Source organism: Polyodon spathula, chromosome 7 (assembly GCF_017654505.1).
Source record: "Polyodon spathula isolate WHYD16114869_AA chromosome 7, ASM1765450v1, whole genome shotgun sequence".
NCBI lineage: Eukaryota > Metazoa > Chordata > Actinopteri > Acipenseriformes > Polyodontidae > Polyodon > Polyodon spathula.
Genome location: NC_054540.1, coordinates 52,297,860 through 52,311,053, shown reverse-complemented (window position 1 = coordinate 52,311,053; position 13,194 = coordinate 52,297,860). Strand labels below are relative to the sequence as shown.

Below are 13,194 nucleotides of genomic sequence, written 5' to 3'. Positions count from 1 at the left end.
TTTGATACCAAATGTGAGAAACACCCCCACTGTTTTCCACTGGGACATGCACAGTGAGATAACTGCACCACAGAGCACTAACGTCTACCAAAATCTAACCATAAATGGACAAAGACAACATTTACAAAATATGAACTATCCGAAATATTAATAGAAAGGAAAAAAAAAAAACACACCCATTCACTTTTTTTTTTGATTATTCTTTTTTTTTTAATGGTTATAAGATATATCACAGACAGACATATATTTACTGTGTTTAAATACAAATGAAATACCTGTTAAATAACCCTTGTCTGGTGCTCCTGTTGTAGGGTGCTATGTCTGAGACAAAATATTACATGCTATACATCACAAAGAAAAACCACTTCACAGATGCAGTTCACTAAGGGCTGTGCACAGCTCTTTGGGTCAATACTGGGTTGGATTTAAGTCATATAGACTACAAATGACTAACAAGACTTAAAGATGTATTTTATAGTTGCTTTATATAAGTAGGCTTAAAGTTATGGTAAATGTGAATTGATTATTTGAATGGTATTATTATACGAAAGGTATTAATGAACATTATTTTCTGCAAATCATAGAAAATGCAACAATTGATTATGATATTTTGTAAGAAAGAAGTTTCAGGGGCTTGAGTTTTTTTTTTTTTTTACTTAAAAAAAAATCAGTGCTGCATTACCAATCGCTGCTTTTCAAATTAATTCAGTGTCCATTTAAGCTTCATGTTACCTTGAAGCGGCATGCAGAAAAGGCACATACGAGACCTAAATAACACAGCTGCAAGACAGATATTATTTCTGGAAATATACTGTTAAAAATGTACACTGCAGTTAGAAATAACTTAAAGGGAAGGTCATTTAAGTCATGATAGGGTTTCTGTGCTTCCCTAACAAAAACAAAATAAAACATAATTGCATTAGTTAAAATAACGTAGCTTAGCAGTAGCGGTCTAGTTCTACTCTGCTACTTGTGTTTCTTCTACCTTCTGAACGACACTCTTGTTATTTTCTTTGGGGGCTATAAGGGAGGCTACCAGGAAGCACATACTATTCAAATAGGCATGTTTTAATTAAACACGTGTAAGATCTAAGCATTGCCAGCAGCTGCATTTTCTAACAGTGTATTAAAAAATAAATAAATAAATACAATTACAAGTAATTCATGCTTTGGGTCACTCTAATGCACATCTGTTAAGCAAACATTGAAAACATTTCCAAAAAGTGCATTCCAAAGGCTGCTGTATCGTGGTCAGTGTAAACATCAAGGTGGCTATCTGTGCTGGCCTGGTGCACTTTCTCAAAGCTTCGTGTTTATGTGTAGAACAGAGTTATAGTACTTGTAAGTAGTGGAAAGAAAAACAAAGATACTGCATTAGGGGACAGGGATCCACCTACAAGCCTGTTGAATGTTGGTTTGAGCCACTCCAGGGTGTACTGTGAACTTAATTGGTAATATCTGACCTCAGTGGTTTGTCTACATTAACTAATGTGATACTGTAACGAAATCTCGAGTAGACCGAACTGCAATGCAAGGGGACTCTTATTTCCACATCATTATGCTGAGATAATAGAGGTTGTTTAAATCTCTGTTATTTAAAAGCATGCCATCCACAAAAATAAGTACTTTAGTTCTAGACAGTTAACATGTAAACCAAATCATTTCTTGAAAATTCACAAACAGATGTTCCTTCATTTAAATAATTCATGAATATAATTAAAGAAAAAAAAAGTTAGCTGCCCGCAGTTTTAGTCCTATTACATTTTTTTTCCTCCCAGCTAATACACTTGTATAAAAAATATATGTATCTGAAAAAAAGAACAACAGATTAAAATAACAGATTTATAAGGGTAGAATTAGCAGTCCTATGTGCTGAACTGTAACAAAAAAGGTACATTTTCTGGTTTTCACTCCATCCTGGGATTGATAGTATACCTATTGATACAATAGAGAAATAAACACATTTTCATTGGTTGTTAAAAAAAAAAATAAAATCAACAAAAGGAAGCATAGATGCAAGGCCATAGAAAAAGCAATGTGTTTTGACAGGGCAATACATAGTGAACCTTAAGTTGACTGAGTGTAAAATATGCTATACTTCATTGTGATTGCCCCAATTTGGACCATGTAATAAAATGCCCAGTGTGCTAGACAAAATGTAGTATAAGGTTGAAAACAGCTTGAGCCCTGAGGGAGGACAGTCTCAGGCTTGGTTTTTTTAATTGAGTTGAATATTTAATCTCAATATACTGAACTGCTTTACAGAATGTCATTAGTTGCTTCATCCATGGGCATCTCCCCAATAGCCAACTTCAGAGCGGCTTGTCTTCTCTCCCTGAACAAGATGACTTTCTATGAAGTTGAAAAGTCTCTGGCAGCTCCTGCCAGGATAGCCTCCTCTTGAACTCGTCTGTGGTAAAGTAGTACATAACAGGGTCCAGGCAACAGTTCAGACTGGCCAGGCACAGGGTGACAGGGTGTAGCTTGAGGATGGCCTTCTTCATGCTGCAGGTGAACACTGTTTCCGACAACGCCACGAAGTGGAAGGGGAAGCTGATGTGGTACGGGGCAAAACATACCAGGAAAACGATGGCGCACGTGAGAACCATCTTGAAGGCCTTGCGCTTCTCGCCGCTGTCCTGCAGCACATAGATCTTCTCCCTCAGACACATAGCGGTCTTCCAGGAGCAGGTGAGGACCACCACGAGCGGGACCACGAAGCCCATCAGTTCAGCCAGGGTCATCATGGTCACACTCGTCGCCACACTGACCTTCATTACTGGGAGCTCTGCGAAGCATTTGTTGAAGGAGGTGGAGTTGTTTGAGCTTTGCCTCAGCAGAGGAAAAGGCAGGCAGGACAAGAAGACAAAAACCCAGCCCCCAATGCAGAGGTAAATGTCAAACCTGCCCTTGGTGCCACTGTAACTCAGCGGGTAGATGATAAACATACATCGCCGCATGCTGATGCAGGCAAGGAAGAAGATGCTGGCATACATGTTCACATACTTTAGGTAGAAGCAAAACATGCAGAGGAACTCTCCAAAAGGCCACGAGTGGCTCAGGTAGTAGTATATTCGAAGCGGCAGGGTAAGCACCTGGGTCAGGTCTGCGATGGCCAGGTTCATCATGAAGAGGACAGCTTTCTTGGTCTCCTTAACATATGCATAGAACACCCAAAGTGCCAGCACGTTACCAATCAGCCCGGGCACCAGGATCACAGTGTAGGTGACCGCGTAGATGAAATTGATGTTCTCCTTGAGCGACTTCAATTCGCAAGTTTCGTTCATCTTCTGCTAACAGAATCCCAGCGATCTATTCACAAGTTTGTCCAGAGCAATCCGTATACGCACTCGTTTCCAATATATTCCACAATCAAAGCGTTAACGAAATTCCCTTTTTGAATGTGTCTTCCACCATCAGGGGAGATTGTGAAAAGTTAATAAGCAATCCAGCAAGGGAAGCTTCCCTGTCCTGTTCTGTGATCTGTAATTCCAAACCGAGAATGAATCAGTTTGTTGGAAAAAGGTTGTTAAATGCTGTTCCGGTGCTCCTTCCATTCTCTGTGCCCTGTCTTGCTTCTCTGTACATGCATAGTGAAAATGTCCTGCCTTGTCCTCTGCACTCACAGTGCTAATGCTGTCGGTAAGAACTAGCAAACTCCCTTTGCAAAGCCAAATGCGTGGGAGGAGGGGGTTGTTTTTGCTGTCCTCTCCCAGCGCTGATTCCTGGAAAATACCAAGCAGAGAGACCATAAGAACCAAAGATTAAGCAAGGCACAGCAACACTGGACTGCAGCTGTAACACAGCTAATAGCATTTTACACTAACCTCTGAACTAACTGCTTCACTAAAATGAATGAACAATAAATGGCTAACTGCAGCATGAAGTTTAGCTGCAAGCAGTGCATTTCTACATTCAATGCATTGTGGTAGCAACATAAAAATTAATGATATTACGGCACGTATCCTGTAGCTGCAACTGCATAAAAAATGCATTCAGTAGTAACTATAACTGCAGTATTTAGTATAACTATAAATGCAAAGCAGTTCTAGTCACAATTAACTGGAACAACTCTAGTTAACATGTTTTAATTATTAACACTGCTGTACAGTCTGCCTACAGTATGCAGTTATTTCTTCCAGTTTAATTATTGTTTGCAGAAAGTGAAATCCTCATTAAGCAGTTAAGCTTGTTTATGCTGTGGCACTAGGAGAGCTGGCAGCAGCTGTAGGGTATCTTACCGCCAGCCTTACACACACCCCCACATATCAGAGAGGTGATTGACATAGTTTAATTGAGTAAGCTCTGCCTGCCTTGGTGGAACAACAGCTAATACTGAAACATGTGGATCAAAGGAATGCATATCTTTAGTAATAGTTCCCTATTGCCCAGCACATTGTGTGGATTTGTTTTAAATAAACCAGCCGACAGATAAACTAGCAATTCTTCAGCATGTCAGTTTTAATTCTTGTGTAAGACACTAATAAAGACTTCTAGTCTAAATGATTGTCAAATAACTTTACTCTAATTATTTCTACTTGTCAAAAGGTTGCAATAAATGAAATGTAGCTAACGTGATTTATCTATACCATTAGCTTGTAATTGTACTGTTTCATCACTGGACAGGACAGCCCAGTCATTTCGTCAGGTATTTAAACCCACGTTAACCTCTCTAACTCTGAGTGTGAGATTTGAAAGATATTTTAATATCTGAATCCCAAGTGGATAAGAAGATACATTGTTTCCAGCCGGATCCCTCAGGTCAGCTAAAGAGACATTTTGCATTCTGTTTCACCAGAAAGATAATCTGTTCGCATCTCTTTTCCTTATGGTGATCTTTAAATTGCAGACAGAGTTAATAAGATTGATGGAAGCATTCACCAATAAATGTTTTTACTTTCCTTGTGAAATTCTGTATAGATAATTGAAAACCACTCATCAAAACATGGTAATAAAGGCTTGTGGTTTACACACTCCAGAAGATGCTGAGCTTTGCCAGTAGATAAAGGCAGTGCTTTTCAATTGTTCAATATTTAAGGTTCTCAAATATCGATCTCATGTTTTGTATGTTTTTGTGCTTTCAGCCTGGGAGTGACAAAGGCCTGGTGATAACCTCAACTAACTCTAAGTGACTTTACCAAAAATACCTACAGCTTTTCAAACCTACACAGGAATGGATGTGTTTACTGGCAGTACAACAGGCACAGTCATTCCAGACTGAAGTAGGTTGAATTGTGGTCACAACATGCTGAGACACAGTTTAGTCTTATCACAAAGGTTAACTCCCAGGCGGCACAATGGGTGGATGTACAAGCTTTCATCACTGGCATTTCAACCCAAAATAAGTGACATCTTTATCAGCTATGAAATAGGCAACATTGTTCAATTCTACCCAATTGGAAACAGTTGACAACGTTTTGAAAAAAAAAAAAAGTATACAGAAAGTATATAGAAATACTAAGAGAAACTTTTATTATGCCATTGAGTGTTTATGAGATCCTGAGATCTCGACATAACGAATAATTTCGTTTTTTTAGATGGCCTCAAAGGATAAAACACAAATATGCACTGTATGAACTGAGGACCCAGACCGTTATACATTTCCTGTATATCCTGAAGAATTCTTTACATTATCTGCTTAATACATTGCTGGACAATTGTCTTCATTAACTGAATAACTTATTGTAACCTGTTAAATATGCTTTTACACATTTTATTACCTTTCAGAAAGTAGATTGTTCTGCTGACCTGTTTTCTGCTACCATGTTATAAATTCACTTCCTGTGCATCAGGTATAATGACCCCACATTCATATATCCTAATAACTGCTGCACAGGAAGTCAATTCACAGTGTGCTGCAAGACACATGGACTGCACCAGAGTCAAAGTGAAAAGGAACAACTAAGATATTTGCATTTGAACAACAGGCCGAAAACTGCTAATAAAAGGGAAGAACTGTATTCTAAAGGCTATTCGTTAATACACCTCTTTAAAACACACATCAGTAACTGCCTTTTCTAATAAAATAATTTCTGTAGCCTTTCTTCTTATATAAGAGTGTTGGACTTTTCATAGATGTACATTGTGTTATAATTTCCTTTCTGTATGTCAGCTTTGTTTTTCTTCCTCTTGTATTTCCCCTCCGCACAACATAGCTTCCTCTATTGTAAATTTACAGTACAGTCTTCTCAACTGAGAAGTCTATTTCTAGTTTTGCAATTTAATGATATCCCCTCCCCCACCCAGAGTAACATTTTCATGCACACGGTTTCCTAATGGATGACTTGCTGGGCCCATTTTGCTAAACTTTGCTAAATTCAAATGTGCTCTTCATTTTCAAAATCCACACTGGAAAGTTTAACCCCAGAGTGTTAAACTTTTCTAATTGATAGCAGCTGTTTTATTGATTCTGTCGCAACATTCACTGATAATTCCGACAGCAGTTTGTAAATGCTAGTAGAAATGTGACCCCACTGGATTAAGGTTCATGATGGATATTTAAAATGGCCCAATCCTATCCCCGGTGCTCATCCTTACTTTAATTAATGAGGTCAGCACAATGAACCCAACCCAATGGTGCAGTACCCTTGCTATGTTCAAGAGTGAAGTTTCCCTTGCTTTGCAGTAGTTTCTTTCAAATGAGTGTCATTCATTTTTGTATAAGTGCTGATACAAATTTACAGGGGACAGTCCACAAAGTAACCAGGTTCATTAAACTTTTGGTTTTATTTCAGCAACATCCTGATATATCAGTTTAGCAGCACAGTAGCATTTCAGATGTTTTGTGGCTAAACTGCTAACTGCGCTATGCTGCAAGTAATTATTGAATTAAACTGCATGCAGGATGGATGTACCAGATACGCACTGAGAAGTGTTGCAAACAACTTTGATCTTTACAACTTGAGAAACAACTAGAGATGTATGTAGCAAGCGTTAATTTCAGCATACAGCTTGAACGTGAGAAACATCCTGTCAGGAGAGTGTATTTTTTATTTTTTTTAATGACTGCAAGCTTAAGTGCTGGCAAACAAAAAGCAGTTTGACTTTTCATGAAGTTTCACAAGCACTTTCATTTTTTTTGTGCTCCCAGGTTAGTTGAGTTGGCGCCCTGCTCTCTCTCCATAGACAGATAACCTGCTGGTTGTGAGAATTACAAGAATTTCCAAGTTGTGTCACACCCCCACCCAGAGCACATGTTGCAATCACATAGGGTGCAATAGTTTTCCATATTACTTGGATGATGTCACTTTTTTCAGAAATGAATACTGCACATTGTTTACAATCCGCCTAATAGACTTTATATCATTTATAAACTAATACTGTACATATCAAACATAAAGACAGCCGAACTAAACAGGGGGACAACTAGAGGAACACTTCCCAAGAATAGCTGGTATGTTCTGATACAGTGGATTTCCCATATATTAAAACTAAGCAAAAGTAGAACCATACTGGATAAAATAAAGATAATTGGGCCAAAGAGATTTAATTAAAAATGAATGCATTTTCATTTAGATTAAGTCTGTTTTTTAATTACTGGGTTAAACTTTATAGATACCGTTGGTGTTATTTAACCATGTGTTTGTGCTTCCTGACCCTAAATAATGTGAGACTGTGACCTTGTTTAACTCTATTGGCCCAGGGTTTAGGATAGAAGCGGATGAGTTGAAAGGTCACAGTGTCACATGATTGTGCTGAATTAAGTTGTCAACAGTCCGCACAGCCCAGCAGTGAAATCATAACACATGCTTCCAGACTTACCCGATGTCCTAGCTTGAATTCTTTCACCACTGAAATATTTTCACATATCTCAGAAGAACTATTGGCACTGTTATTTTACTTTAAAAAGAAGTGCAAAAACAGCGGTTGTTAAACTGTCACAGGCTGTTTCAGACAACTGTGACTTTTACACTGAAGTTTAACTTAATTTTGTTCATGAGGGTAATAAAATAGATGTAGGCTGTGGTTCTGTGGGTTACAGAGTTAGGGCAATAATGCACTTAGATTTTGGCATCAGTCATTATTATAAACAACTGCGAATGTCTTATTTTCTTAGCTTTTATTTGTAACCCTCAATAACAATTATATTGTGCCAAAATTTTTCTCTCTGCTTCTATACAAAATGTAGGAGTATCGGAAGACTTTTGGCACCCAAATTAAAATAAAACTGGCATGAAAGGGTGACAAATTTCGAAAATGTATGCAGTCTGCCATCCAACAGTGCTATAACTGTAATTTAACATACAAATAAGCGTTGATGAAAAGCTAGCGACACACTGAAATGCAACTACATTCTATTGCTAAGAATATTGAGAAACATTTAAAACAATTTTCACAAAATAATGGAAGTAAACTTGAATCTAAATGTTGATTTAGAAAAGGAGATTTTAATAGAAGAATTTCAAAACTCTGGTTCTGAAGAATACACTTCTTTGCACCTGCAGTAGTTCACCTGTACTGCTCTGCGCGGTACCTTTGAAAGAGTTAGGGTAGTTACAGTTTTTTCTTATTGGTATCTTAATTACAGCAACTTGAAACTTTTTGTTTTCTTTTTATTATTCTGAATGGGTTTTTCTTGACATTTTTCTGCTTCCTCCGCATTGCTTTGCCTAACCAACATTAGGGGAGGTCTCTTTTCTTGGCCACTGACAGTTGTTTACAGTGGACAATGTAAACATTATTCCAAGATATAGCAGCCTGCTCTTTGCAAACTAGTTATCTCCTCCAATACCATGCTTAACAATACTTTGGACTGTTTTCCCATGGCTGTATTAACAGTTCCAGTTTTCACACAGTGCTATAATATTAATGGCCTATTTTGCATGTATTCTGCTCGGATATCATGACGACTGGCAAGTGCCATCCAAAGAAATAGAAAAGTGAATATGGATGAAATGAGCCAGAAGCTCCCGTATTTGTAATGAGTTTGCACCATAGCTTTTAGTTTAGGTTTGTTTGTATGGTAAAAGGTGTTGTTACTGGGAGTAAGATTTGCCAGTTCTTTCTTTCAGTGTAGCATTTCTTTCTCACTGTCAGACGGCCATGCAAAGGGGATTAGAAAAGGGGATTAGGACAGTGACATCATTCAAATGCCGTTATTGCTTGGTAACAGTACCTTTTGGGGTATTGATCCGGTAAACCACATATATTCTACGACATGATTGGTTGAAAAGCGTGATGTAATGTTTGGTATACTACAGTAAAATGTGATGAGATGTGAAATAAATGTGGCACAAAAACATGGACTAGAATCAGATCTGTGCCTCCCACTCCACAGAAATGTTTGTTTTGGCTCTTGTTTGTCGTGTATGACTCTCTGGGTATCAGTGAGACCCTTTCCCCTACAGTCCAAAGCATTCTTACTTCCAAACAAGGGAACATGGCCCTCATTGATATCGTTGACTGATATGTCTGTATACTTATAAAGGAGTGAATCAGATTCACCAAGCTTTACCTTGTGTTAAAATGTCACGAACTGAACTGTAAGAAACATCAACGAAGGTGCTCCCGAGCGCCGCACCCAAAAAGGGCACTCCACGCGGAATGCAGGATGCGCTCTATAGCCTGGTGGTCACTGGTTCGGGTCCAGGCTATTCCACTGCCGACTGTGGACGGGAGATCCCAGGGGGCAGCGCACAATTGGCTGAGCGCCACCTAGATGGGGAGGGTCTAGGTCGGCCAGAGTGTCCTCGGCTTACTGCGCACTAGTAATCCCTGTAGACTGACCGGACACCTGCAGGCCTGCCTGTAAGCTACCCGGAGCTGCATGGTCATTTGATGCTGTAGCTCCCAGGTAGCTGCATGGTGGGCCTGCACACTTTTCAGAGGACTCGTATGTCCGTCTTCATCCCTCCCGAGTTAACGCAGGGGTGGCAGCAGTGAGCCGGGTTGAAATAAAAAATAATTGGACATTGCAAATTGGGGAAAGAATAAGAAAAATAATTGCGGATTCCAAATTTATAAAAAAAAAAATAATAATTTAAAAGAAACAACACGATACAGCCCTACTTCTGTATTCCAAACAGGCCATTCATGAAGCATACTAATAAACCTTAGGAGTGTAAGCTGTTATTAAGATACTGATATTCTCATAAGATGATTTATTTATTTTAATATTGCATATACATTTTTTAATTTAGTGGGCCCAATTATTTTATCCCCAATTTCCTCCCCAATTTGGAATGTCCAATTATTTGTTCTCCCTCACCGCAGCAATTCCCCACACAGCTCAGGAGAACTGAAGGTTCAGTGGGTGTCCTCCGATCCCACGACCGAGCCAGCTTTCCACAACTGAGCCAGCTTTCTCTTTTATACCCATGGAACTGTCAGCAATGTCAGCGAGCTACCGGCCTCTGAAGGACAAAGGCCAGCCCAGCAGATGTCCGTTTTAAGCTCACTGGGCGGCTGGCCAGCGTGGTTTGCTGTAGTGGGATGAGGAGAAACAGTCCCTGCCAGTTTTGCCTCCCTAACCCATGGGAGGGCCAGAGCCAATGCAACCCTCCCTTCAGAATCCCCAGCGAAGACCGACCACTTCGCACAGCCAAGATGCAAACCTGCACTGTATGATTCACCATGCACAACATGCAGCTGTGCTTTTACCAGGTGAGCCACTCAGGGACCACTATAACATGGTTTATTCATTTTTTAAAAACAGTTTTAGTCCAAATACCAACTGGATATTCCCTAAAATTCTAACATCCTCTAAAATACAAAAAGTATAAGTATTAAAAAGAAACATTAGCATACAAAATACAATAAAAACCCCTTATGTTGCTTTTAGGTCTAATTTTCTAATATCTTTACCTGGGTTTGTTATATATTGATGGGTTTTTTAAAAAAAAAAATTTTGGGTCATTTTTGGACATATAATTGTTGCCATTTATCTTTACTAGCTCCTGAATGCAAAATGTTTACTGTTGTGTTTCTGAAAGGAAAAGCAAATTGTAAATAAAATTAATTAAAGATAAAAATTCAGAATATCTAGGTCAAATGCGTTGATGCTCTGTTGTAATTCTAGTTTGTTTTATTTTAACAAATGAAAAACACAAGCTGAGTAAATCTGACCCAGTGATATTAATGCTTGCAAACATTTACTGCCAGTATCTCACAGTATCTCACTGCCAGTATATATACAAGTACTTCTCCATGTTGTTGAGATAAGCATGACAAGCTTCAAACTCAAACAAATGTGCTTTGATGTTACAGTGGAAAAGCATAGAAGTATGAAATGTGACCTAGTGATTCATCGTTATCACTTCAGTTCCAGGAACCATAGTAAGTCACATCGTCTACAACATCGAGACTATCGATAACTGTGTTAAACTAGAGACTATCAAGCTTGAATTGAGTACCCCTTATGTTTTGCCTAGAGATTTTTTTTTTTCTAACAGACAGACAGAGTTTACGCAGCATTCTTTCTCTGGTGCTGTGGGAAATGAAACACACATGTCTTTACAAGAGAAATGACTCTATAGATAAGTATCTGAGCCTTCCCATATGAAAGTCAGGATTGTCAACACTTCATAAGACAGTCACATTCTCAAGGTTAAAGAAACCCTTACCTTTTCTCAGCTAGTACCACCTCAGAAGTTAAGCAAGCCAAAGCCAAATTGCCACTATAAAGTTCTGTCCTCCCTTCTAGATTGCATGTTCGTTTCCTTCTCTAAAGAAACTGCAAGTGACGTGACATCACCCTGTGCACATGCTTTAGTGAACCCAATACTGTTTGAACTGTGGGTTGAAGAGAAAGAGAACCAAATTGTAAAAACAGATAGATCTCTTTGTGCACGTGGGGGCAGGGACCAACCTGGCTGGGGGGGGGGGGGGGGGGGGGGGGGGGGGGGGGGGGGGGGGGGGGGGGGGGGGGGGGGGGGGCTGTGGCTATGCAAAGTGGCTATGTATGCAAAGCAGAACACATGTCTTTATAGATGCTTGCCAGAGTTTTGATTTCATTTTGTGTTTCTGGTCAAGGGGATCTTTTAAACGACAATTTGTTTTTTATGACAGGCTTAGTTAGTCAAGTAAAATGACAAACATGTCATATAACTGTCAATCGGGGGTAGGGTCACCATGGGCAGACAGGGTTTGTTTAAGGGGTTGAGGTAATGTTTAAATTGCTCTGGTAGCTTTTACTCTTTCTCATGAAACATGACTAATGCATGCTGTTATGAATATAGATCCAAAGACCTTCTGAGCAGCCTTCTTGACAGCCCTGTATGAAATATCTGCTGTGCTGTGAGTAAAACTGGAATCACAGGTGGTAATCATTGAAGAAGGGTTATGTATCCCATCAGAACAATGTGAACCTTGTAGATTTGTCAAGCCAAATCAGTGTTATCATGGCTATATATGGTCGCCCCACACCCTAGTGATAATATATATGTATATACATATAGAGGATACACCATGAGCTTTCTTGGAACACTGTAATTATTCCATGAATGAGAAAGACCCAATAAAATGTCAAGCCCTTGGAGTCAGCCAGTGGTTTAATGGCCATTCTCACCAGTGAAATGACCACAGAACTCCATGAACATTGGTTTAGTATTGTATTTACATAGCAAGCACAATGTACGGACAAGGAAGTCTGTTTAAATCTAAATTGAAATATTATAGCTCACATGTATGTATTTCCATGATTTCTGGTACTACTTTAGTTTAAGGGAGCTGTCTGTTTGCTTTTGCACTTCCTGGGTCATTCCACATCAACTGTGTCTCTTCTGGGTCATAACATGTTACTGGCTGAAAACATGTCAATAGAGGAGGCAGCTGATTGGCTATTGACATGAAAAAAAGTCAGTGAAGGGATGAAGGCACTTTCACTCTCCAGGTGAAAATGACCCAGTACAAGAAAGTCTAAAAGTAGTGTACTACCAAATCTCAAGTTTTGAAATGAAAATGTATCTTTGCTACAACATGTATTTCTTTCAAAACTGCACATTTTAAAAAACCTATAAAATGAATAAATGTGCATTGTGGAGGAATTTTATGAAACTGTTTTATTACCTACAATTACTTTAGACAAATGCTTTAAACATGAAGCAATATCATATACGTTAATTAATCTTGCTGGCACATCTTAGTTGGGAAAGTGAGGTAAAGAGATAAACTTTTCGGTTATTTCATTTCCCTTACTCATTGGAATCTTATTGTATTAATAACATAAGAAGCACACCAGTATCATTAACTGTATAA

General features: G+C 38.9%; 1 protein-coding gene across 2 annotated transcripts in view; it reads right to left on the bottom strand.

The window, feature by feature from the left end:
* Positions 1-1,769: 1,769 nt before the first annotated feature.
* The window catches only part of LOC121318763 (probable G-protein coupled receptor 174), a 27,652-nt gene continuing 16,227 nt past the window's right edge, over positions 1,770-13,194 (bottom strand). Inside the window, exons 1-2 of one of the 2 annotated variants that reach the window (XM_041255795.1) lie at positions 11,562-11,730; positions 1,770-3,725 (exon numbers count right to left, since the gene is read on the bottom strand). In XM_041255795.1, coding sequence (XP_041111729.1) covers positions 2,313-3,287 — 975 coding nt within the window. In that variant the 5' untranslated portion in view covers positions 3,288-3,725; positions 11,562-11,730 and the 3' untranslated portion in view covers positions 1,770-2,312. Of the gene's footprint in view, positions 3,726-11,561; positions 11,731-13,194 lie in introns of those variants that run through there. The other variant, XM_041255796.1, reaches the window with a different exon arrangement.